Raw genomic sequence first — 22,666 nt, 5'->3', positions numbered from 1 at the left:
CAATATCTGAAGCTCCAGTCTGGGCACAGAGTGGCTGGAGAGCAGCCAGGCAGAGGGACCTGGGGGTACTAAGTGACAGGAAGCTCAGCATGAGCCAACAGTGTGCCCAGGTGGCCAAGAAGGCCAATGGGATCCTGGCCTGTATCAAATAGCGTGGCCAGCAGGCCCAGGGCAGTGACCCTTCCCCTGGACTCTGCCTTGGGGAGGCCACACCTTGAGTGTTGTGTTCAGTTCTGGGCCCCTCAGTTCAGGAAAGAGATTGAGGGGCTGGAGCGGGGCCAGAGAAGAGCAACGAGGCTGGAGAAGGGACTGGATGTGGCTCTGAGTCTCCTCTTAAACATCTCCAGGGACAGAGAATCAACCATGCCTTGATCCAACCCCACTGAGATCACCAGCCCAGAGCACAGAGTCAGGTTGGATCAAGAGTTGGACTTGGTGATCTCAGAGGTCTCTTCCAACCCAACTGAGAAGAGCAACGAGGCTGGAGAAGGGACTGGAGCCCAAGTGCTGTGGGGAGAGACTGAGGGAGCTGGGGGTGTTTAGCCTGGAGAAGAGGAGGCTCAGAGGTGACCTCAGCACTGTCTGGAACTCCCTGAAGGGAAGTTCTGGCCAGGTGGGGGTTGGTCTCTTCTCCCAGGCACTCAGCAATAGGACAAGGGGGCACGATGGGCTCAAGCTCTGCCAGGGGAAATTGAAGTTGGAGAGCAGAAAAAAAATTCTTTGCAGAGAGAGTGCTCAGGGATTGGAATGGGCTGCCCAGAGAGGGGGTGGATTCCCCATCCCTGGAGATTTTTAACCTGAGCTTGGCTGTGGCACTGAGTGCCATGATCTGGTAAAGGGACTGGAGTTGGACCAAGGGTTGGACTTGATGATCTCGGAGGTCTTTTCCAACCCAATCCATTCTGTGATTCTCTGATAAGTTATCCTGGGTCCTGGCAGCAGGAATGTTGTCACAGAGCAGCAGCAAAGCAGCATTTAGAGCCTGAGGGATAAGCAGAGTGACCTCTCTCTCCATCCACACAAATCCTGATTTACAGCAAAGAGTGCCCATGGCTGTGGAGTGACCACAGCAGGATGGCAATGAATAGAGAAGTGTCAGAATTTTTATTAATAATGTTAAAATTACTGTTGCTGCAGAGAGATGTTCTAGGCAGGAGGTCACACAGGTCCCCCACAGGATGTGGCCTCCACCCACATTCCCAAAGTTCTTACCATGCAGATTCACTGTCAGTTTGGTGGTTGGCCCCTCGTGTTTGCTTCCCATTATCGATTTGGTGGGAAATTAAAATACCTTCCTCCTCTGCTGGGAATTCTGGAAGGTGCTTTAGGGTTTGCTCCCCCTTTGCTTGGCTCTTCTTGGTTGGGTTTGCAGCATTTTCTGCAGACCTTCTGAGTACAAAAATGAGATTGATCCTTCTGTGTTTTCTAGTTTTGAAAGGGTGCAAAATAAACCCCGCAAAGCTGTTAAAATATCGTCTAAAGTTTCTTAGCAGAGAAAGTAAATTTTATTTGAATGTAGCATGCTCTATATAAACATAATTTTTAAAGTTAAAAATGTACTTCTTTTTATAAATATGCTTAGGACATTTTCTCTTTAGAGGCATTCAATAGGCTTAATACTATAAATTTTTTTTAAAATAGCATATTGCTGAATTCTGAAAACACAGTATTCTATCAGGAAAGTTACTCTACACATTCCAAGAGTTTTCACCTCTGTCCTGAAATTTCTGGTACTGACAAAACAACAACAGAACAAACACTAAGGAGGGTACTGACCAAGTATTGTGCTTTACAGCATAGAATATCTTACATACATTCTTTTTTCTTAAAATACACTTTCAGCATTTGAAATTATTAAAAAAAATGAAATTAATGCGAAACGAATCAAAACCTCCCACGGAAATTGGCACACAAAATGAAAATATCATGCATGTGGAATATTATGTGCTGTTTTCCTGTCCATTCTTGATTCTTAGCATTCCCCTAATTGAGATAAAACATAAACATGTTTCTGTAAATGGTACAGAATGTTACACAGTGGATGTGGGGTTTTCCTTACTGTATTTCTGCTGTACATGAGAGAAAGCTGGTAATCTTCAGCTGAGGTCAAAGATTGTCATATCAATATGATATAAAAATTTCACTCGCTAAGTTATATTCAAGGAATGTAATTATATGATTGTTTTAAAGTTTAATGCCTGGTTATTATGCCAAGAATAGTGGAATTAGTTCAGTGCACACTGACAGATGGTTGGTGGGCAAAGAGGAATCCAGGAATAACCTGAAACCCAGAGCAGCATTAAAATATCACATATCTGTGCACTGTAATATTGGCTTTGTGTTTTGACAAAGATTTCTTTCTGTTGGCACAGATTTAATAACATAAAGGTACCTTAGCCCTGCTATTTCTTAACTTGCCTTTTTCAGTTCAATATGCTGCTAAAATTGGATATTCTGTCACAGTACTAGCAATGCTGGATATTAAATAACAACCAATTCTCTGCTTCTCTGATTTGATTTTAAAGTTAATTTAGTAGTTTTATTTCTGAATATAGAAATTAAGTTACTTCTGCAGAGAATATTGTTCCCAGTGGTATTTAGAATGAAATATTTCCTTCTGTGCAGTTCTCTGCTGAAGGTGTTTCTTTGTCATTTTCATTTACTTAAAATATAAAAGATCTTTTTATAAACATTTGCATTCCTGCCAACATAGAAAGGAAAAGTTTATGAAATCTCATACACCTGTTTCTCACTTTACTACTGCATTTCATAAATAACAGATAGACTTTTGTAACAAACCTGAACCATTTAAACACAATAGTGTGTTTCATGGTTTAGGAATAATAAAATAATTCATTTATGCAGAATTGTCCATTTTTTGTAACGCAGGAAGACACTTTTGTGCTCTATTAATGTGATGGCTCAGAGATAGGTGTGGTCTGGAACAGAAGCTACTGAGGTGTGTGTGGTCTGTCCTTCTTTCTGGAAATGTTTTTCTGTAACTCCACTGTTTGGTTTTTATTGTCCTCAGGGCAACTTCACCACAACAACACACGCTCCAGCCCTTCCAATGTTGACAGGAACTTCCTAAACATGAAAAGAGGAAAATAAAAAGAAACATCTTTAGTTCTCTCCTATGGATAGGAATAGAAAAAAATGATTTCAGATTAATAGGAATACAATTTGTGTATTCATACTGATGTACTGCTAAAATATTAGATGTACCAAGGGCTCTAAAAAATCCATTTTGGGCTTTTTGGCAAAATTCAGCAGCTGTTGAGAGCGACAGGAGTGTAAGTGGGAATGTTGCTCTTAACAGGTGTAAAAGAACTTTGTGTTCTGTGTTCCAAAACTGAGGACTGTGTGGCTACAAAAGGATCTTGACAGTTTTAGGTGTTTGCTCTTGGTCTCAATAGTGATGGTCACAAATATGAAAGTCTGAAAGTGCCTCCAGAAGAGACCATTGCTGGCAAACACACACCAGCTCTAGCAATGGCAAATTTAGGCGCTCAGAGACCAAAATGAACTGTGCAATGTGGTTCACTCGTCCATGCCCTGCCTCCCCCATCAGTCTGAAAAATTATATCCCATTATTTCACAAGCCAGTCAATGATATTTTATCCCAGCCCCACTGCACTATTCCTGCAGCCTGATGTGGCATTTTTCACAAACCCAGCAACAATTTTGCAACACAGTTTTTTCCATTCCTGTTATTCCCTGGGTGGTTCTCCCCATACCTCTGTCCACTCGTTGTTCTGAGCATCGTAGGACTCCACAGTGTCCAGGTACGTGTGGCCATCGTAGCCCCCCACGGCGTAGAGCCTGTCCCCGAGGGGGCAGATCCCCACGGCATCCCGGGGCACGCTCAGGGGGGCCACTGTGGTCCAGGCATCTGTCTTGGGGTCATACCTAGGGCGTTTGGTGAGCAGAGTTAGAGAAACACGTTTCAAATTGAAATTATTGATATTTGCTTATTTTCTCCTGCACCGCGATTCAGTTTATATCAGGAATTGGAAGTGTTCTGTGGTTCAATATCTAATTTAGCCACTAGAGGGGTCTTCAAGCACATGGAAAATGCCCATGTTTTCACTTTTTGCTCACACTCTCCGTTTCCATCGGATTTAGCAATCAATACATTTCAACCATAAATGGGACCTGAAGGAATGGTAACAAGGCCATCAGTTGAGTCAGCAAAGTTAATTTCAACGTGTTCCTTTTTCCTTCCTCTGTAAAGCTTTTGGTTTTCTCTTTCTTGTCAGAAGTAATGTTTTCAGAAAATTTCACCATAGAAGAAGGTAAGTGTCTCATGTAGTGGCTCTAAGTTTGCCCCACAAAAAGCATGGCAGTATCTTATATCAGTGTGGACTTTATTTCTGATCTACTCAGTCAACCTCCAATACCAACTAAAGTGAATTTCAGGGTAGTTCCTGCTTTACACCATCTAACTGAGAACAGAATCCATTGCTATTCACACCAGGGGGTTGGAAACTCAGTTTTCCTCTTCTGTCCCAAATAACACAGGAGTGTCAGTGGATAGAGATGACCCATTGAAGAGCCAGGAGTTGTCCCCACTCATCCTGTTCCCTTCTCACCCAAGTGTTCTCTTGTCCTCCCACACTGTGTCACGACCCACCATGGTACCAAAGCAACATTTAACTCATAATACTTCTATTTCTAAAAACAAATGTCCATAATCTGCATTTTCTAAAGAACTCTTCTCATCAATCTCTTAATGAGAAAATACTTGTGGAGTGAGTACTCCCTGTTTCAATACATGATATTTATTATATATTTAAATGTATAGCCAATATCAGCCAGATTGTTGGAGGAAGACACAGCTGAAAATATTTAATTCCTACAATATATGACACAAGTAGCTTAAACTGGTTTTGTTTTGGCACTTTCTATTGAGAAGTAGAAAGGTCACATGTTGAATTTGTCTTGCTACTTAAATCACCTTTACCTGGCCCTCGGTGAGCTCAGGCAGAAGGGGCAGCTGAGGGCAATTTGCTTCTGAGGTTTAATTCTTTTGTTCTCACAATTGCAACTCAGTTATTCTGCTCAAAATATTATTTTTTAAAAAAGCAGGATATGTTTTGCACACATAACATTCCATGTGTGAGGACATTTTATTCTATATTTCCTTCCTGGAATGTAAAAGAAAACAAAAAAAAAAAAAAGGGCGAAACATTCCGTACCTTTCCACGCAGTCGGAAAGTCGGGAGCAGTGGTTGGAAGCAGGTGCATCGTGACCTCCCACAGCATACAAGAACCCATTGTAGGTTGCAACCCCGACTCCACCTCTCCTCTTGGACATGGGAGCACAGAGACTCCACTTGTTTGTGTGGGGATCAAAGCATTCCATGGATTTCAGGCAGGAGCTCCCATCCCGTCCTCCAACGGCGTACAGTCTGGGGTAAGAACACAAGAGAAGGCCAACAGCTTTAGTCTCCAATCTCTTATTTGAATAGGAATTTTATTTGGTTAACTTCATTCAGACCCCCTTAAAATTGTCCCCATTACTTGCTCTCCAACACTACACTCTGGAACTTTCTCTGGAACTTTCTCTGCACAAGGCTTTTTCATGCTATCTGAAGCAATCTCTGTTCTTCACTTGCAGTGGAAATGTTCAAGCAGTCACAAATGAAAGTGAAGCTTAAAAATGCATGTCAGCTTCTTTAAAAGTGAGCTATAGAAGGAATTGAATTGAAAGATGTTACATATGCTTGAGATATATGGATAATATTCCTTGGGCCAGGCCTATGGGTTATTTGACATCTTAGTGTCATATTAAGCGTTTTACCTGTGGTGTTAATATATAAAAGAACATTAATAATATGAATAAGCATTAAAAACCTATATCAGATGTATTAAATTATCCCCAAAGTTTGTATTTAAGAAAAACTGCTGGACAGGAAGCACCATCCAGGTACCACCTTTTCTGTTCAGCCCAAAGGCACTTGGCAACAACTGGAGACTAAAACATCAGCTGTTGGGACAACATGTAAGAATAAATTGTGGAACCCCCTCAAGAAACATGGGAGGGGTTGTGGATGTTGTCAGTGAATCTCACAAAGCCTTAATTTCCTTATGGTTTTCAGCTCTCTTGAGTGCTGCTGGACTGCAACAGGATTTAAGATCACATGTGTTCAGATGGGCTGGTTTTTCTGCTCCCTTTCAAACCCTGGTTATTATTTTCTGCCATGAAATTGAATTTACCTACAGCAACTACTTTGAGACCTGGGGAACAGTGGGACTTGCCCAGAGTGAGTCACCTAAACCAGATCAGTTGAATTTTCCTTCAGAAGTGCCTGTTTTATTCCAGTGGCTGGAAAATCCTCTAGACTGCTCTGATGAGTATTTCAGCTAGAAGATTCTTGATCACTGTTACAATGATGCAGAATTCCCAACTCCCTCTCCTAACGTGTGTTGAGTTGATAAAATTGAGTTTGGCTGTTCACTTTGTTGCCTGATCCACACAGAACTTGAGGCTTTGATTTGTTTTCATGCCATTAGATCCTGACTGCTTGTTTACACAGCTTTCCCAGCAAGAGGAAGTGGCTGTATATACAGACAGATTGGTTGAGTTTCTTTGTTTTCTGTAATGTGTCTATAAATATGGTCGTGTTTCCCATTCTCTAAGGAAAAGACCAAATATAACATTATTGACTGAGGTTTTCAATGGACCACTATTGATCCAAAAGTGCTGCTCTGCAGAAATGTAATGTCTTTTCTGGTGGGGTTGAATAGAAAAAAAGTGGCACAACTTAGGGAAACAGGAAAAGGAGAAGCATTCTGGCCTGTTAGGCCACTGGGTGATGGACATTTGATCTCCTGGTATGGCAGAAATGACATCACTAGACTAACAGACATGATTTAAGCCAGGCTGGAGACAGCTTGTATCAGCAGGGACTGAGAACAGAGTCAGGCTCGGGCTGGATTTCCTCTTTGACAAAGTGGTTTCCTGAATGTTGCTGGGGAAGGTACTGACAGGAATTTCTGGTGGAGTTTCTGCTGAGAAAATTTCTTTTGAGGTACAGCAGAGACTTGGAGAGGCAGTTCTGCCTCTCCTGGACTTGGGAGTTAATGATTTGAGTCATGCCATGTTTGAATGCAGAACCCTGACCTGTATGTGAAGAAGCTTTGCATTTACAAATATCCCTTTGCTGACATCTCTGTTGCTGCTCTTTATCTTTCTCTGGAATTTACAGGGATCAGGAAAGTCAATGATAAAGGTTCAAGGTAAATGCCATTGTGGTGTTTCCAGTCCCTACAAACAGTCTTGCTAAGAGCTTCCTATAGATTAAAATAAGAAGGAAGGATGGCTCCAGCCAGGGGTCTTTCAGAAGGCTTTTGTATTTCCAGCACCAAACTGTGTTGCTGAAGAAGGAAAAGAGACTTTTGATAGGCATTGCTTTGTGCATTGTTCTTCCTTGTGCCGAAATACGACTGCATTCAAACAGGGATTTACAACAAGGTGTAACACTGGTCAGTGCAGGTTACACAGCAGATTCACACAGGTGTCTGTTCCCATGTAAAAGTGCTTAAGTGGCTTTAGCATCTTAGGAGAATGTTTAAATACATTAACACATGGTTTCAGTGTGTTTAAGCAATAGATGGAGAAGGATAAAACTTACAGAGGGCTGTTTAATCCATACCTAATTAATAAACTTGTATTCTTTCCATTAAACACACCATACACTTTTAATATTTTAAAAATTTTTTCTCGACCGTGAATTTCTCTGACAGAGAAATGACTTCATTTCTGTACAGGCTCTTTCAAGTGGTGCTTCCTTCCACACACCCATTTTATGGTGTAAACATAAACTTGGAATATCTTTTAAAGCAGCTGATTCTACATCCCCCTGAGTTATATTCTAGGTAAGACTCTGATATGCATGTAATAACATCTTCACAGTGCTATAACTTAAAAAAGCCTGAAATATGTTTAAAACATGACTGCCACTTTGAAATCATTTCACCCCACGGCCGAGGAAAAGCTTTCCTTTCTTATTCCTGCACTTTGTATTTTCTCTTTGTTTTCTCGAGGTCGTTAATTACTGTAAGACTGGAAAGAAAACTTAAGAGACTGTATTTCCCAGGAAGGAAGCCAATGAACATGCAGAGAGAGCTTTTCCTGCTGCCATACTTGCTGTTCAGTGCTGCCACCCCCACGGTGCTCCTGGGGGTGGACATGCTGGCCACGTAGTTCCACTGCCGCGCCTGCGGGTCCCAGCGCTCCACAGTGTTGAGGTAGCTCCAGCCATCGTGCCCACCAACTGCATACATGGGGCCTTCAAGCATTGCTACTCCTTGAAAAGAGAATTAGGGACAAGTTATCTTATGATTCCACCGACCAAGAGTGTATTCCCTGCATGCTTTAATTCCCTGTGTGCAGATAAGCAATTGCAGCTGGTGTTAAACTATCTAAAAGCTGCCTTTTCATTTGGCAGAATAAACAAAGATAAAATACTTCATATACAGTGTTTTCTAAATAACCATTATCTTTTGCCAAAAGATTAGGGGAAAGCTGCTTTACTTCTGATGTTCTCTTGGACTTTTATCTCTTTCACTTCTGTTGACCTTGTTCTGAATCAAATTTGAGACCCCTAAATGAGAAAGGATGCTATTCATTTGAAGAAAGGCAAGATTTGAGTCAGGCAATGAACAATATGGCCAAAGCAATGACCTGTCCTAATTCTGAGCCTGCTGAAGCTCTGTAGTCCTGCCAGCACAAAGCCTGAGTGGGTGGCTGCCTGGCTGTCCTTCCCAGCTGAAGGACCATGACATTTTAATGCCTTTAAGGGGAGCACACTTTGGGATAAGAGCTGGCTTGTATATCTCCTGTCCTTGGGGCCCAGGAGAGTGGACTTGGCTGTCTCTGCCAAGCACTGTGGGCACATACCCTGTGCCATTGTGCTTCTCCAGAGACAAGGGCTTTGGTGCCTCCCCCTTGGGAGCTGCTGCTGCCCTGCTGTTGCCTCCCTTTGTTAGATAAGGCAAAATGTTTGAATCTGACTGCTTAAAAGTTTTCTAAATCTGTCTTTAAGGCCTAAATATACATGGCCTGGTTTTTACAAAAGCTCCAACTCTCCACAGAATCCCAGTGAAGTTAATAGGGGCTGCGAGTGTAAGGGAGCTTTGCAAACTAGGCTGTTGCACAGAGAGAAGCTGAACTTTGGGTACTCAGATTTCCTGCTGTGACCTACTTGTTGAGTAGAACTTTGGCCTTGCAGTTGGTAATTGTAAAGACTTCAATGAAAATTATTTCATGTGTTTTGTCTTCTTTCCCTTTGCTATCTATTAATATTTGGTTTTATCAATTTTGTGGACCAGCTGGTAAGAGCCCTACACAGCATTTTCTCCACCAAGCAGTGGAGGAGATTATAAAGGCCACAAGGGTTTGCCAAATAATTATGGACCAATCTTTCTCTATTATCCATAAAAATAAAAATATTCCATGCCATTTGAACTTCCCAATGATTTGAAGCAATACCTGTTTCTGCAAACTGAAGAGTAGCCAGCTTTTCCATAAGAACTGTGAGACATAAATCCTTCAGAAATCATCATATTCCCTCTATCAGTCTCCCCAACTGTAAACTTGGACTTATGTTTTATAGTTCCAGAAATAAATTCTAGATTTCATATTCATATTATTCCTTCACTGTGAATAATATTAAGGATTACTGTGCAGTAAAGACCCATAGTTACTAAGCCATGGCAGAGCTCTGTAAAACTTCTTGTAATTACAACATTAAAACCGTTCCTGTTGTACTTATTTCCATCCTGCAAAGATTTCTTCAGTGTGGGTAATGCCCTGATCTGAATTACAGAGGTGCTTGTACCTATGGCTTTACCTGAAGTCATAATTTAAAAAAAAATGAATTAAAATCAGCTTGTTATTGTATTGTAAATGTATCTCTTCACCATTAAATCGTGTGAAGATTTGATTATTTTCACTATTGCTTGTCTTTTGAAGTTTCCTACAAGCAAAATGAACTCTGGAAGACCAGTGCCAGTTGGGTGAACACTAATAAATACCCCTGTCATAAAATTATGGTGCTAGGCAGCTCTGCCTTTGACAAATGCCTTCTACAAATATTTCTGCACGTTCTTAAATGCTCTCAGAAGTTATATCAGCAATGTTTGTGTCACCCAAAATTCCTTCCTATGTGGTGTGAGGTGTTGGCAAAGAGCCCTCCTTACCCAGGCCATGCCTGTGTGTGGACATGGGAGGCATCACAGTCCAGGCTTTGGTGAGAGGGTTGAAACACTCCACGATGTTGGAGGTTTTCAGCCCGTCCCTCCCTCCCACGATGTAGAGCTTGTTGTCGATGACGGCCACGCCGAACTGCAGCCGCCGGCCGTTCATGGTGCCAACCTGCACCCAGCTGTTGGTCCGCAGGTCGTACTTCTCAATCGTGGTGGTGCCTGTGAAAAACACGAGTGTTATGGGAGCTGTACCCACAGTCAGTATTGGGGCAATGCAAGAAATTATTCAATTCTAAAATACGGAGATTCCATACGTGGAATTTTGCTGTCACTCCCTGAGAACTTTGTTTCTCATGTGAACTTTGTGAAGAAGCTGAATTAATTACATGCACATTTGATTGGCAAATCTATGAGAGGATGCTGGGGGCAAGAAGAGGGAGAATTAAATTATGGCAATTTTTGTAGAGCTGAAAATTTCAGATATAAGTTAAATCTGTTATTCACTTAAATACAAAGGCATAGGGATTTTGTGATTTGGGGTTTTTTATACTTCTTATGAATATGGTGCCTCACAGCAATCCACTCTTTAACCAGGTTTGTACCTAAACCACTGTGATATTAGGATTAGATATTAAGAAGAGATTCTTTTCTGTGAGGGTGGTGAGGCACTGGAACAGGTGTCCCAGGGATGTTCTGCATTTCCCATCCCTGAGGGTGTTCAAGGCCAGCCTGGATGGGGCCCTGGTCTAGTGGAAGGTGTCCCTGCCCATGGCAGGGGGTGGAACTGGATGATCTCCAAGATCCCTTTCAATCCAAACTCTTCTATGATTCTGTGATATCCAAACCAGAAAACCACACATCTCTCTGTCTGAGGGACTGGACATGCACCTTTGGTAATAGTTTGGATATTTTCCCTTTTCTGATGGAGTCAGGCAGCAGAGTGAGCTGTGTGTGGGCACAGACCTGGCTCCCACAGGTGTCTTCCCTGAGCTTCCCCTTTGCAGCAGCCCTGCAATAGCTCCTTTCTGCTGTAAAGTATAAGCCATATTTTGCATTTTTTCAGGTCACTGAACTTCTAGTAACATTTTTACTGAAACTCTTCACAAGGTACCAGCTCCCTGCCATTCAGAACCGACACTTTTCCACACTCTGGCTCCCACCATCACTCAGCAGCTCAAATTGCTCCCCTGAGAGCTGATCCAGCCCAGTGGCTGAGTGAGATCCAAGGCAATTGCCAGATGCACATCCAGTGCACCCGAGCTCAAATTCAGCCTAATCAAAGGCAGCCAGATGAGGAAAATAGAGCTGATTTCCTGTGCCTTGACTGGGATTTGAGACTAGAGAAGTAGTATTTTGAAGAGAACAATAGGCAGTTAGTGGCTAAGAAACGATTTACAACAGCAAAACAACCATGCAATAAAGCTGAAATGAAAGGCAGTGTTGGGTTTAGAGATCTGCTAGAGATCACCTGCTGTGCTCCAGAAATATCTGATATGATTTCTTTTCTTTCTTCTACATGCTTTTCCACGAACACAGACTGGAAAAGAAACTACCAGTTCCATCTGCAATCAAAGAAAGAAGTTCTACTTTTCCCCCTTTCCTGTCATCTTTTATTCTGAGCAGCTGGATTTCTTTGGCTGTTCTTTCCATCTTGTTAGTCTGTTTGCTCCTCTTCGCTTTGATTCCTTCTCATTTATTCTATGCTAATGTGTGAGTGCCCCAAAGTTCTGCACTTCAAAGGAAATGTCTCACACACTAACTAAAAAACAGGAGAAAGGCAGTGAGGTAAAATTGTGCTCAGCCATACCCTGTGGGCTGTAATTTTTACAGAGCCTGGAAGATTGGAAAGTTTCAAAACTAAATGTGGTTCAGACACATTCACAGTTTTCAAACTTCCAGCCCAAAAAGTAGCTCTTTGATCTTCTTTTGATCATTTGAATTTGAGATTTGACTTCACATACCACCTGAGATAAGCACAAAGCCTGGCATTGCCTGAGACACCAATCCTGGTGTCTGCCTTTATCACAGCAAGCGTGTTATTGCCAGAGGTGGAAGCTACTCCTGCTCAGAGCTGCTCCTCCAGTGCATCCTGGGCTCTTTAGCTGCTGTTTCCTTTATCTTCCAATCCAGGACAGGCTCAAAGTGTGAGTCAGAGCTGTAGAGAACAGCAGGGAGGAGAGGAAGGGCTGTTTGTCTTACCCATCAAAAGGCAAAAGTTCAAACAATTGGCTTTATTCCAAGGCAAGAAGTAAAAGAGGCACCAACAGGAAGTGCAGATGTTGACTGAAATAGCCCTTTCTTTGCTAAGAAAAGCCTGTTAGAAAATATTATTATTCTTCTGGTAGAAGTTATCTTAGAGACTACCTTGAATTCGTGGTTGTTTTATTCATAAATACTCAGTATCACTAATGAATCTGCACTAATTGCTACAGTTAACTCCATTTTGCTAAATTGTCCCAGGAATTAGTGTTTTTATGTTGTGATGGTTATGAATGTGTATTTCACACTTTATTTGATTGCACAGAGATAGGGAGGCAGCTCTGCAAGAGCTCATATGGCAAAAGCCAGTCGTCAGCAGCTTTTTGCAAAGCATGAAATGGATTAACTTCTCCCTGATTCTATTAAAAGTGAACTCACACAGCTAAAAGTAATATTGTTCAGCAAGTTGCAGGACTTTAAGCTAATTACAGTTGTCTGGCTCCAAGCTGTGGGTTTGAAGTGAAGGTTCCTGTAGAAAATGATTTAATATTCTGCCTTCTAAAGAGAATAGTGTGATGTGTAAAGCTGTAACCTGATTGCAGTTGTGAAAATCAAATCACAAAAACTCGAATATATTTATAATATTTAACTTTCCACTAAAACCTGAAAAAACCCTGTGTATGAAGTTGTGAAAAAAGATGCAAATATTGTTGCACTCATGAAAACTACAAGTCTTTTCATCTTACATTTTATAATAAGGTCAAATTAGCATTAGCTGAGTATTCTCTGTAGTTTAGCAATGTTTTTTGGTTTTATTTTCTTCTTCTTTAAAGCTTTTCCAGACTTCTAACTTTGTCAGAAAATAGACCACAGGGCTTAACATTAAATTATTCTTGAAATATTATTTTTTTCTTATGATTCATAAAGTCAACTATATGCCTAAATTCTTACAAAAGTGTATTTTAAAATCACCATCTGAGCCAGACTTCTTTAGCCTGCACTTCAAAATATTTGTATTATTTACAAACTTAGGATTCTTGCAAGGAGAAAGAACTTCTAACACTTAGGATGCTGTTTTGTGTTTTGCTTTTCCCTCTTTTCATCCCCAAATTGCTGTTGTCCTGAGAGAAACATTTAAATAATGGGCATATATTCTCTGAACACAATTAAATGGCCTCCCTGACTCACCTTTGGTGGCATCCATACCCCCCACAGCATAGAGGGCACCCACGGTAGATTTCCTGGGCTTGGTGCGAGGGCTCTGCATCATGGACCGTCTCTCTGGCAGAAGGTGGTACTTCATGGCCTCCATGAGGAGCTTCTGGCACTCCAGGTCGTCTGCAAACATGGGACTATTTTCTAGATCGGCCAGTAACTAAGGGATGAAAAGTGAGGCTCTTGGTTTGTGTCTAAATCATTCAAACTGCACATGCTTTAGTCATTCAAGTACTGAGGGCTTGAAAGACTCATTTTAAGTTCACCACCTGAGCTTTGCAGGAAACTCTGCTTTAATGCAAGCACAACTTATAAAGATTGGGGTGGGGGAAGTCTTTGAGTATGATGCCATTCTTTAATTTTTCCCATCTTCTTTCACTTTTGGAGAGGCTTAAAAATTGGAAATGTAGTATTGCACCCTCTGAATGCAAAACTCCTTTTCGTGTGAGTAAGCAAATCTCACACAGACTACTGGACATCTCAGTGAGTATTAAAAGATACTAAATGTATTTAAATGTGTTTATTACTTTTCTACTTTATCTAAAGTAGAATATTTGCAGCTTCAGTCCAACCATTTCTTCTTTCTCCAGTCATGGAGATTCATAAAGTAGCTGCAGTGACCCGACTGACAGTCTTGATATTCCTGTAGCTGTTTCTGATGAGATATAAAATATTTTCTGTGACACAGATACTTTAGTGTTACCTTTCTGTGAACCAGTCTCTACTTTTGAAACTCCATTGATGAAATGTCTCTCAGTGTTAAGGACAAAGTAATGTCAGTGCTCAGAACAGTCAGCAATCATTTAGGTCCATTTGTATTGGCACTTTTCATGGCAATAAAAAAAATAAGCACTGGGTTTTATTTGCCCTGCAGTCTGGTAAATCTAAATAGTTATCTTTGCATGGTATCCAACTTGCTGTGTTATTATAGGGAAACTATTACCATTAGTACCCAAGTTACTGGGTTACTAGAGGGAAACTATTACCATTGGTACCCAAGTTGGTCTGTTCCTAGAGGGGTACTATTACCATTGGTACCCAAGTTGGTCTGTTCCTAGAGGGGAACTATTACCATTGGTACCCAAGTTGCTGGGTTATTTATAGGGAAACTATTACCATTGGTACCCAAGTTGGTCTGTTCCTAGAGGGGTACTATTACCATTGGTACCCAAGTTGCTGGGTTATTTATAGGGAAACTATTGCCACTGGTACCCAAGTTACTGGGTTACTAGAGGGTAACCCAAGTTGCTGGGTTATTTATAGGGAAACTATTACCACTGGTACCCAGGTTGGTCAGTTCCTAGAGGGGAACTATTACCATTGGTACCCAGCAAAGCAAAACTCTGCTTTTGGAATACAGATGTTTTTCAGAGGCAATTCTGACCCGAATCATGACACTGGCATTGTGGAATCTGTGTTTAAAAGCAAGATTTATGCTATGCAGTTAAACCCCCACACACACCAAAGCCCTCCAGCCCTTCCTGTTGGTACCTGGGGTGGCAGCAGAGGCAGCCTGATGTAGGAGAGGAGCATGCCCAGGTCTCGCTGGCGGCTCTCCAGGTCGTGCCTCACCCACAGCATCAGTGCCTGGAAAATGGTTTCTTCATCTGGCACGTTGATGTCATCACTAGACAAGAGCTTGGCAATTTCATTAGCTGGGAGCAAAAGAAATTCCTGGTTTTTTATTACTTCTATGAAGTGTTCCTAAAAATAGAAGGAGATTTCAATGCACTGATGATTTTCACACATAGAAATAGCTCTTTCTTAGATAATGTAGGCTTTGCATATATTTCATTCCTGTTCCATTCCATAGTAAAGGGAAATGCAATATATTAGTGTCCTTCTACCACTTAAGGGAGATTTTGGTTGCTTTTTGCTGCCTTATTCTTGCAGAATTGAAGAATAATGTTCATCTTCACACACTAGTGGTGTTTGTCAGGCTTCTTGTCAGTGTGCCCTGGATTAGGGATTTGCCACTGGCACTTTTGTCCATCAATATGATCTTAATACTGCAGCTTTTATACATATAATGTGTGTTTTAAGAATGAATGCCAAGTGGGCATCAAATAACTGTGTGCCCTCTGTTACAGATTTTGAGCCAATTACATTGAAACCTTTCAGTCCTTTTGCTGTGCCAGCTGTTGACTGTATGATCTCCTCCTAGTGGCAGAAAATACAGCAAAGGAAATTCAGCTTACTATTCCAAAAGTACTATTTAGGCAATACAAAGTTGGAATAGTCTAACAGAGAGGTCTCAGTCTTTAAGTTGCTATGATAAAACTCACCAGCTCCTGAAATGGCCACTTGTATTAAATCCCCAGTGTCTTTCAAAGAATTATTTTTCACAAAAAATAGAAATTGCACAGCTGAGTGACAGCAATATTAGAGTTCATATCAACATATATCAAGTATGTTTGCTTATCTAAGTCCAAAGAAAAAAAGGGAATTTGGTGAAGAGAGATGGGGGTTAAAGTTACTTGTAGTAAATGCATGTAAAAACTCATGTCTACATTTGAAATATAACTTCTATTTCTGTACTTAGAAATAATTTATTTTTTCTGAGAACAAGATTGAAATTGGGCAGGTGAAGAAATTTTAGTAATTAATATTGTATTTTTCATTTCCAGTAGTTTCTTTGCTTTCTGTATCTCTTCAAGTGTACCAAGGATGTAAATACAGAAGTCATTAAAGGAGATGTCAACTTTGCTCTGTTAGGCATATCCTGCTTTAATATGTTGTGACATTCAGAGGACAGGGACAGGAAGGCCACTCCACTCTGAGTTACAAATATAGCACAAGATGTTTACCAGAACAAGCTCTCTCTGCACGAAAAGAGCCCAGGCAGGAAACTGTTAATACTTGACATCAGTGGCCAGAATGAAGGGGAAGGTCTCCCTTGTGTCTGGTTTTGTTGAATGGATCTGCTGTTTATAGCCCCTCATCTTCTGAAAATGCATCAGTCTCTATATTTACAGTACAACTTTCCCTAAGGTGCACATTTCCGAGTGGTTGAGGTTGGCATGAGACAAAACAGAATGTTTTATTTATCTTCCTCCACAACACTTGTGTGTTTATGCATTGTTATGATCTCTTATTCTCCAAAGTTTTTTGTAATTTCACTTCAAGGGTTTGGAAGAAAACTTTCTTTACATTTATTTCAGAGGTGCAGATTTCCTCTTCTGTGTCTGAGCTGTCAGGAGTTGCAAACTTGGTGGGTGTGTTTATGGCACACAAGGTCCTGTTTCATGGCAGCATTCTTGGTCTGTGCTCCATGAAAGGTGCAGGAGGTGGTTCCAGAGGTGGTAGAAGTTGTTTTCAGGGAGAAATAGTATAAAACTTGTGGACAGTGCAGCTGATTGTCATAGATTGATTCAGATCCTTCATATTAGACAGCTCTTAAAGACCCAACTGTCATTTTTATACATAGTGTTTCATAGAATAACTCCTGGAAAGGACTGGAGGATAAACAAAAAAGGCTCTCTTATTGTCACAAAGTTCTAAATCCAACCCTAAGATTTAATTTCAGATTTGCAGAAATCTGAACCATCAGTTTGAAATGCTCACAGCTGACACTCCTGCTGGGGCTGCTGGGAGCAAAGAGGCAACAGTAGAGGGGGGAAGTTTTCATTTTGGCTGAGTCTAAAAGATGTGGAACAGCAAGGACAACACTATTCTGTGCAAGCTGAGACAACCTCTATCTTAAATACCCCTTTGCACACTTTCAAATATAAAAGTGCTAAACAAACCATTCATTCCTCTGACAGGAAGGAGCACCAGCAGCGCCCTCAATCCCCACATGCCACTCTCACTTTTTCCAGCACGTGGACGTGTACAATCTCTTTCAGGAGTGCTCTCTGCATTATGAAGCCTCTAAACTGCTTTTGACACACTACACTAATATTTCAAGCATAAAGCTGCCATGTGTCTCCTACCAAGTAGTTCTTTTTATATCCATTTAGCTGTAGCAGTCGCTATTCTTTTTGTGTTTAAAGCTGTGATAGCACATCTTGTTGCCCTGAATATTTATCCCTCGATGTGGTTTCACAGCAAGTTATCTCACTTCTCTGTTTCCCACGCTCTGAATATTCATTTCTTGCTTTGAGCCAGAGGAGGATTATGTTCCAGTCAAGGATGTGCTTCTTTTTAGCATTCCAAATCTTTCCAATACGTTCTTTATTTTGACTCTTTTTGTGTGTGTCTCACCTTAAAATCAGCTTTAGAATTTTCTTTGTGTGGAATGAAGAGCATAAGAATGGACCATTGCTGTCTGACTCGAGAAATTAGCCATGTTAAGGCCCTTCTTACATTTTTTTGGCAGGAAAAGGTACCACTCATACTGCAAATTCAAGTTCACTGAGTGTGTCTTTCCACAAGGCAAAACTGGAAAGCGGGAAACAACAGAAGCGAATGTTTCTCTATGTAATGGTAAGTGGAAAGCAATGAGCTTGTTCTCCTTACCATGGTGTATGTGTGGGCCACCTTCAGGAGCTCTGTGCAGCCCTGGGCATCTCCAAAGGAGCGGATTCCCAGGCAGTTGGAAGGATGGAGCTGCTTCATGAGGAAGTTGCAGCACACCTCGATAACCTGGGAGAGCTGCAGAAGGCACGCTGCAGACAGCAAACTTTCTATGGTGTCTTCCTTTAACTCCAGGATACCTGTGCAGTTTCCACACAGGAAAAACAAATTAAAATCTAAAGTCACTTTCCTGTGCAGTTTCCACACAGGAAAACCAAAATTTTAAGTCATTTTTCTGGTAATTTTATTATTTGAAAGGGGTTCTTTTCTCTGAAAAAAAATGTCCTGTGAGTCACAGATTTATTTTCCTTTCTTACACAAGGATTCTTTAAATATGTATTTTCACTTACATGATTTTATGGAGTTTGAATGCAATTATTGGAACTATGGGATTTTATGGAGTTTGAATGCAATTATTGGAACTTTGCTGTTGGAAAGTATAAAAGATGGGAGTAGCATGGACAACACTACAGCACTGTTTGATTTGGTTGGAAAAAAATTAAGTAAAATAAAAATAAAGGTGTGATTAGAGAAAAACCTTTCCCAAAATGGGGCTCTGCTCCAGTGGAAGGTGTCCCTGCCCACGGCAAGAGGTGGGAACAAGGATATCAGAAACAAATTCTTTGCAGAGAGAGTGCTCAGGCATTGGAATGGGCTGCCCAGAGAGGGGGTGGATTCACCATCCCTGAAGGTTTTTCAGCTGAGCTTGGCCGTGGCACTGAGTGTCATGATCTGGTAAAGGGACTGGAGTTGGACCAAGGGTTGGACTTGATGATCTCGGAGGTCTTTTCCAACCCAATCCATTCTATGATTCCAAGGTGATCCTTAAAGTCCCTTCCAACACAAACCATTCTACGAAAATTCATACATTCATTCATAAAATACTAAGGTGATAAATGCAGTGCCACGAGCTGGGGGCAGCACAGGGAGGGAGGCTGAGCACAGGGAGGGAGGCAGAGCTACCTGTGTAGGCGAAGCGCACCAGGGCTCTCAGAGCCTCGGCGTCCACCCCTTCCATCTTGATCTCCTCCTGCTTTGCCTCCCGCACGTCGTTGGTGAACATGGCAGCAAAGTAATCAGACACTGCACTGAGCACCAGCCTGGAAAGCACAACAATTCAGCACAACAAATGGCTTCCTGACCTCAGCAGCAAGCATAAAATTCTGCATTGTTAGAGTACAGAAACATTATATTTAGCGTAGCATTCAAGTCTTACAGCAGCGAGCAGTAAAGTTAAGAGTAATTAGTGATCTAATTTTCTCCCAAAGCACTTTTCAGGCAGATTCTTTTCACTGATCTCACTGTAGTTCTACAGCAGCAAGAAGGGAAGATGGACAATGCCACTGGTTTGTACTTCATCTGTTCTCCCAGGCACTCAGCAATAGGACAAGGGGGCACGATGGGCTCAAGCTCTGTCAGGGGAAATTGAAGTTGGAGAGCAGAAAAAATTCTTTGCAGAGAGAGTGCTCAGGGATTGGAATGGGCTGCCCAGAGAGGGGGTGGATTCCCCATCCCTGGAGGTTTTTAAACTGAGATTGGCCGTGGCACTGAGTGCCATGATCTGGTAAAGGGACTGGAGTTGGACCAAGGGTTGGACTTGATGATCTCAGAGGTCTTTTCCAACCCAATCCATTCTATGATTCTATTCAAAATAATAGGTCTGAAACATTGATCACATAATATTAATACACATTAGTTGGTGTCCTAATTACAGTAAGTGTCCATTCCTAACTCAACACTGATTGGAAATATCTGAAGCCCCGTGGGGGATGCACCTGTGGGCTGGAATCTTCTGGTCCCCAGCGATGAGCAGCACGTCACAGAGCTGCTGCTGCTGCAGGTAACTCTCCATCTTACGGAAGGTCTGCTCGGCATGGTTGGAGCTCTGGAAATATTCCTCGGAGCCGCTGGAGCTCATTCCCAGGGAGCTGCTGCTCGTGGACAGCCTGAGAGAGACAGAGGCCATGAAGGTAGCACTGAAAACACTCATTGCATTGAGTTTTGTCCAAAAGACAGCACAGAAATCCTGAAAATTCCAAAGCTCCCACAATCCTGGTCTTGCCATTCCTTCTTCCAGTGTTTGCTGTTGGATGTCTGGAAGTTTTCATTCCCAAGGCTGCAGTTAAGCTGCAGTTTAGCAGAGTTATCTTGTCAGTTTTAGCAGTTTTGCATCAATGATCATTCTCAAACAGAACACACCAAAATCAAACTAATTTGTCTGTGGGACTGATATTGGAACTTAAATGCCTTTAGGTCTCGTTTCTGCTTCTCTTCTTACTTTGTACATTAAATTACATCATTAAAGAGGACTGAACCTGAAGACAAATTCCTGAGGACCACATAATTCCAGACAAATTACCAAACTAAGAGCTGATGGAATCAGGACATTGCATGGCCTTGGAATCTGAATGCAAATAATGGAGACAAACTAATTTCTCTGCCATTTCTCTGCCTTTCACGGAAATGTGCAGTATAAATAATTCCTCCCACTCCAGAATTCTGTTAGCTGTCCCACTTACAAATACCCATATTATTTTCTCAGAACATCATTCCTTACTGCCTTTTAATATGGATTCTGCTGCCAATTCAAACAACTTTTTGGTATTTTCTTAGAAAGATGTTTGTTTTTCTATTCATCTGTTTTCAGTAAAATGATAATGCATTTGTGGATATAAATGTATACCACATAGCTTGAAAATGTTGCAATATTCAAATTATTTTAGCTAAAGATTACATAGAAGAACATCTTCTCAGTTTAATATTCTCTTTTATTAAAATGCAAAACACCTGTTTTTTTTTTAAATTTTCAAGCCCAACTAGGAAATGATGGCAGCTGCTTGACTAAATTTCCTGGTTGTCTTTGATAGTGTAAGTGCAAATTCATAAGTGATAGGAGAGATAAGATCTCTTCAGGAAATTAAAGTATTAAATTTAGCAGAATATTGGATTATATCCACAATGGAAAACCCAGTTCAGAAAACAGAGAAATAAAAAGGAGTAAATCAGGTTGAATCAGTCTTATACTTTTAATTGCAAGCACAGTAAGACCAAACCAGAGGTAGGAATCTTTCTTTTGAAGCTCTTTATTAACAATTTCAAACCCATTTTGGTTTAGTTTATTTTTAAGGAAAAAGGGGCAAACCAAGTTCACCTATAATGTGTTTCCTTTGTAGTTTATGGCTTACAAAAATTAATTTGTCTCAGTGTGTTTAATGACTCTACTTTCTTATTTGTTTTCCTTCAATGCTTCATTGGAAAAGAAGAAGCTGCAGAATTGGATTATATGCTCATTAGTTTTGCATCAGCTCCTTGATGCCAAATTCTTACTCTGTAACATTCTTGTTTTGCTATTTGCCTCTTAGGGTTTCTTTAACTGTTTTCAGAAAATTATTTTTTTCAAAAAATATCTTTTTCAGATTCGTTATATGCACCCCAAGTGTTGTATCTAAAGGCATTTTACTCAGCCTTGATGTTTGCAGAATTCAGCTGAAATAATACCCCACCATCCCTATTGTGCACAGACAGAACTAGCTGTGAGAAATCAATAATTCCCCATAGTCTGTATATATTTGTAGTTAGAGAATCATTTTCAAGGGACTGAAAGTCTAATAATTCATTTAGTCCTGGGTGCTTTTTTCACAGGTTTTGTAGAGTCACATTTAACCACAGCAGAAATACCACTAATATAATTAATTATTTCAAAGGCAATGGTCTTCAGAGACTGAAAAATACTGGAAGCAAAAGGAAGGGCTCGATTAATATTAATAAATATTAATATTATAATTGCTGGTTTGTCTCCAGCAGCTGACTCAAAATGGTAGATAAAATATTTTATGAAAGGGAAAAATTAAATTCAAAGATAAATATTTATCCTCCTTAGTGTATCACTGTCAAACTCAAATATTGACCTCCAGAATGTGGTACCAGTGAACTGAAAAAGTCGGAGATTAAAGTATCTTAAAGAAGATTCCAGCAAAAGCATCCTTGAATCTGCTGTTGGATTCCATCAGGGATGCAGCACCAGGAGAGGCCCAGGAATCTGTGTCAGATCCTGTTCTGTGTGGGATGGATTCTGTGCTGGGAATGACACACCAGGACAGCTCAAGGTCTCCTGCTCAGGAAGGAATCATGCAGAGAAATATTGGTTTTTATAAAATGGATACAGGTTTGGACCAACAAAATCTGAACACTGAGGTATAAAAGTTTCCAACAGTGCATTAGTGCTGGGATGATCAAGGAATTAAATTTTCCACACAGCCAGGAGGGCAAATTATCAGTGAATTGCCCTGAAGAATCAGGAACCCAAATTGCTTAATGTCATTTTTGTGTTATGTTCACTGGGACATGGAGTTGGGGTAACACCCTCAACACTAGTAATAATGGCTTAAAACATGGATTAGCCTAAAAGGAGAAATTATATTTAAAATATGCCAATGTAGCTGAATTCTCTGAACTTCATTTTAGGTACAGAGCCAAGTGAAACCATTTCAGAGTTTTTCTGCAAGGATTTGTGAAGGACAGTGAA

At 40.9% G+C, this 22,666-nt stretch overlaps 1 protein-coding gene across 3 annotated transcripts in view; it reads right to left on the bottom strand.

The window, feature by feature from the left end:
* Positions 1 to 1,482: 1,482 nt before the first annotated feature.
* The window catches only part of KLHL4 (kelch like family member 4), a 74,657-nt gene continuing 53,473 nt past the window's right edge, over positions 1,483 to 22,666 (bottom strand). For all 3 annotated transcript variants that reach the window (XM_071569516.1, XM_071569517.1, XM_071569515.1), the window contains 10 exons: positions 19,917 to 20,087; positions 19,105 to 19,241; positions 18,085 to 18,281; positions 15,118 to 15,330; positions 13,600 to 13,786; positions 10,207 to 10,431; positions 8,150 to 8,312; positions 5,199 to 5,411; positions 3,738 to 3,909; positions 1,483 to 3,087 (listed from right to left, as the gene is read on the bottom strand). In XM_071569516.1, coding sequence (XP_071425617.1) covers positions 3,028 to 3,087; positions 3,738 to 3,909; positions 5,199 to 5,411; positions 8,150 to 8,312; positions 10,207 to 10,431; positions 13,600 to 13,786; positions 15,118 to 15,330; positions 18,085 to 18,281; positions 19,105 to 19,241; positions 19,917 to 20,059 — 1,710 coding nt within the window. In that variant the 5' untranslated portion in view covers positions 20,060 to 20,087 and the 3' untranslated portion in view covers positions 1,483 to 3,027. The remainder of the gene's footprint in view (positions 3,088 to 3,737; positions 3,910 to 5,198; positions 5,412 to 8,149; positions 8,313 to 10,206; positions 10,432 to 13,599; positions 13,787 to 15,117; positions 15,331 to 18,084; positions 18,282 to 19,104; positions 19,242 to 19,916; positions 20,088 to 22,666) is intronic.

This window comes from Pithys albifrons, chromosome 14, assembly GCF_047495875.1.
Source record: "Pithys albifrons albifrons isolate INPA30051 chromosome 14, PitAlb_v1, whole genome shotgun sequence".
Lineage (NCBI taxonomy): Eukaryota > Metazoa > Chordata > Aves > Passeriformes > Thamnophilidae > Pithys > Pithys albifrons.
The sequence above is the reverse complement of the archived record's forward strand: the minus strand, read 5'-3'. Positions and strand labels throughout refer to the sequence as shown.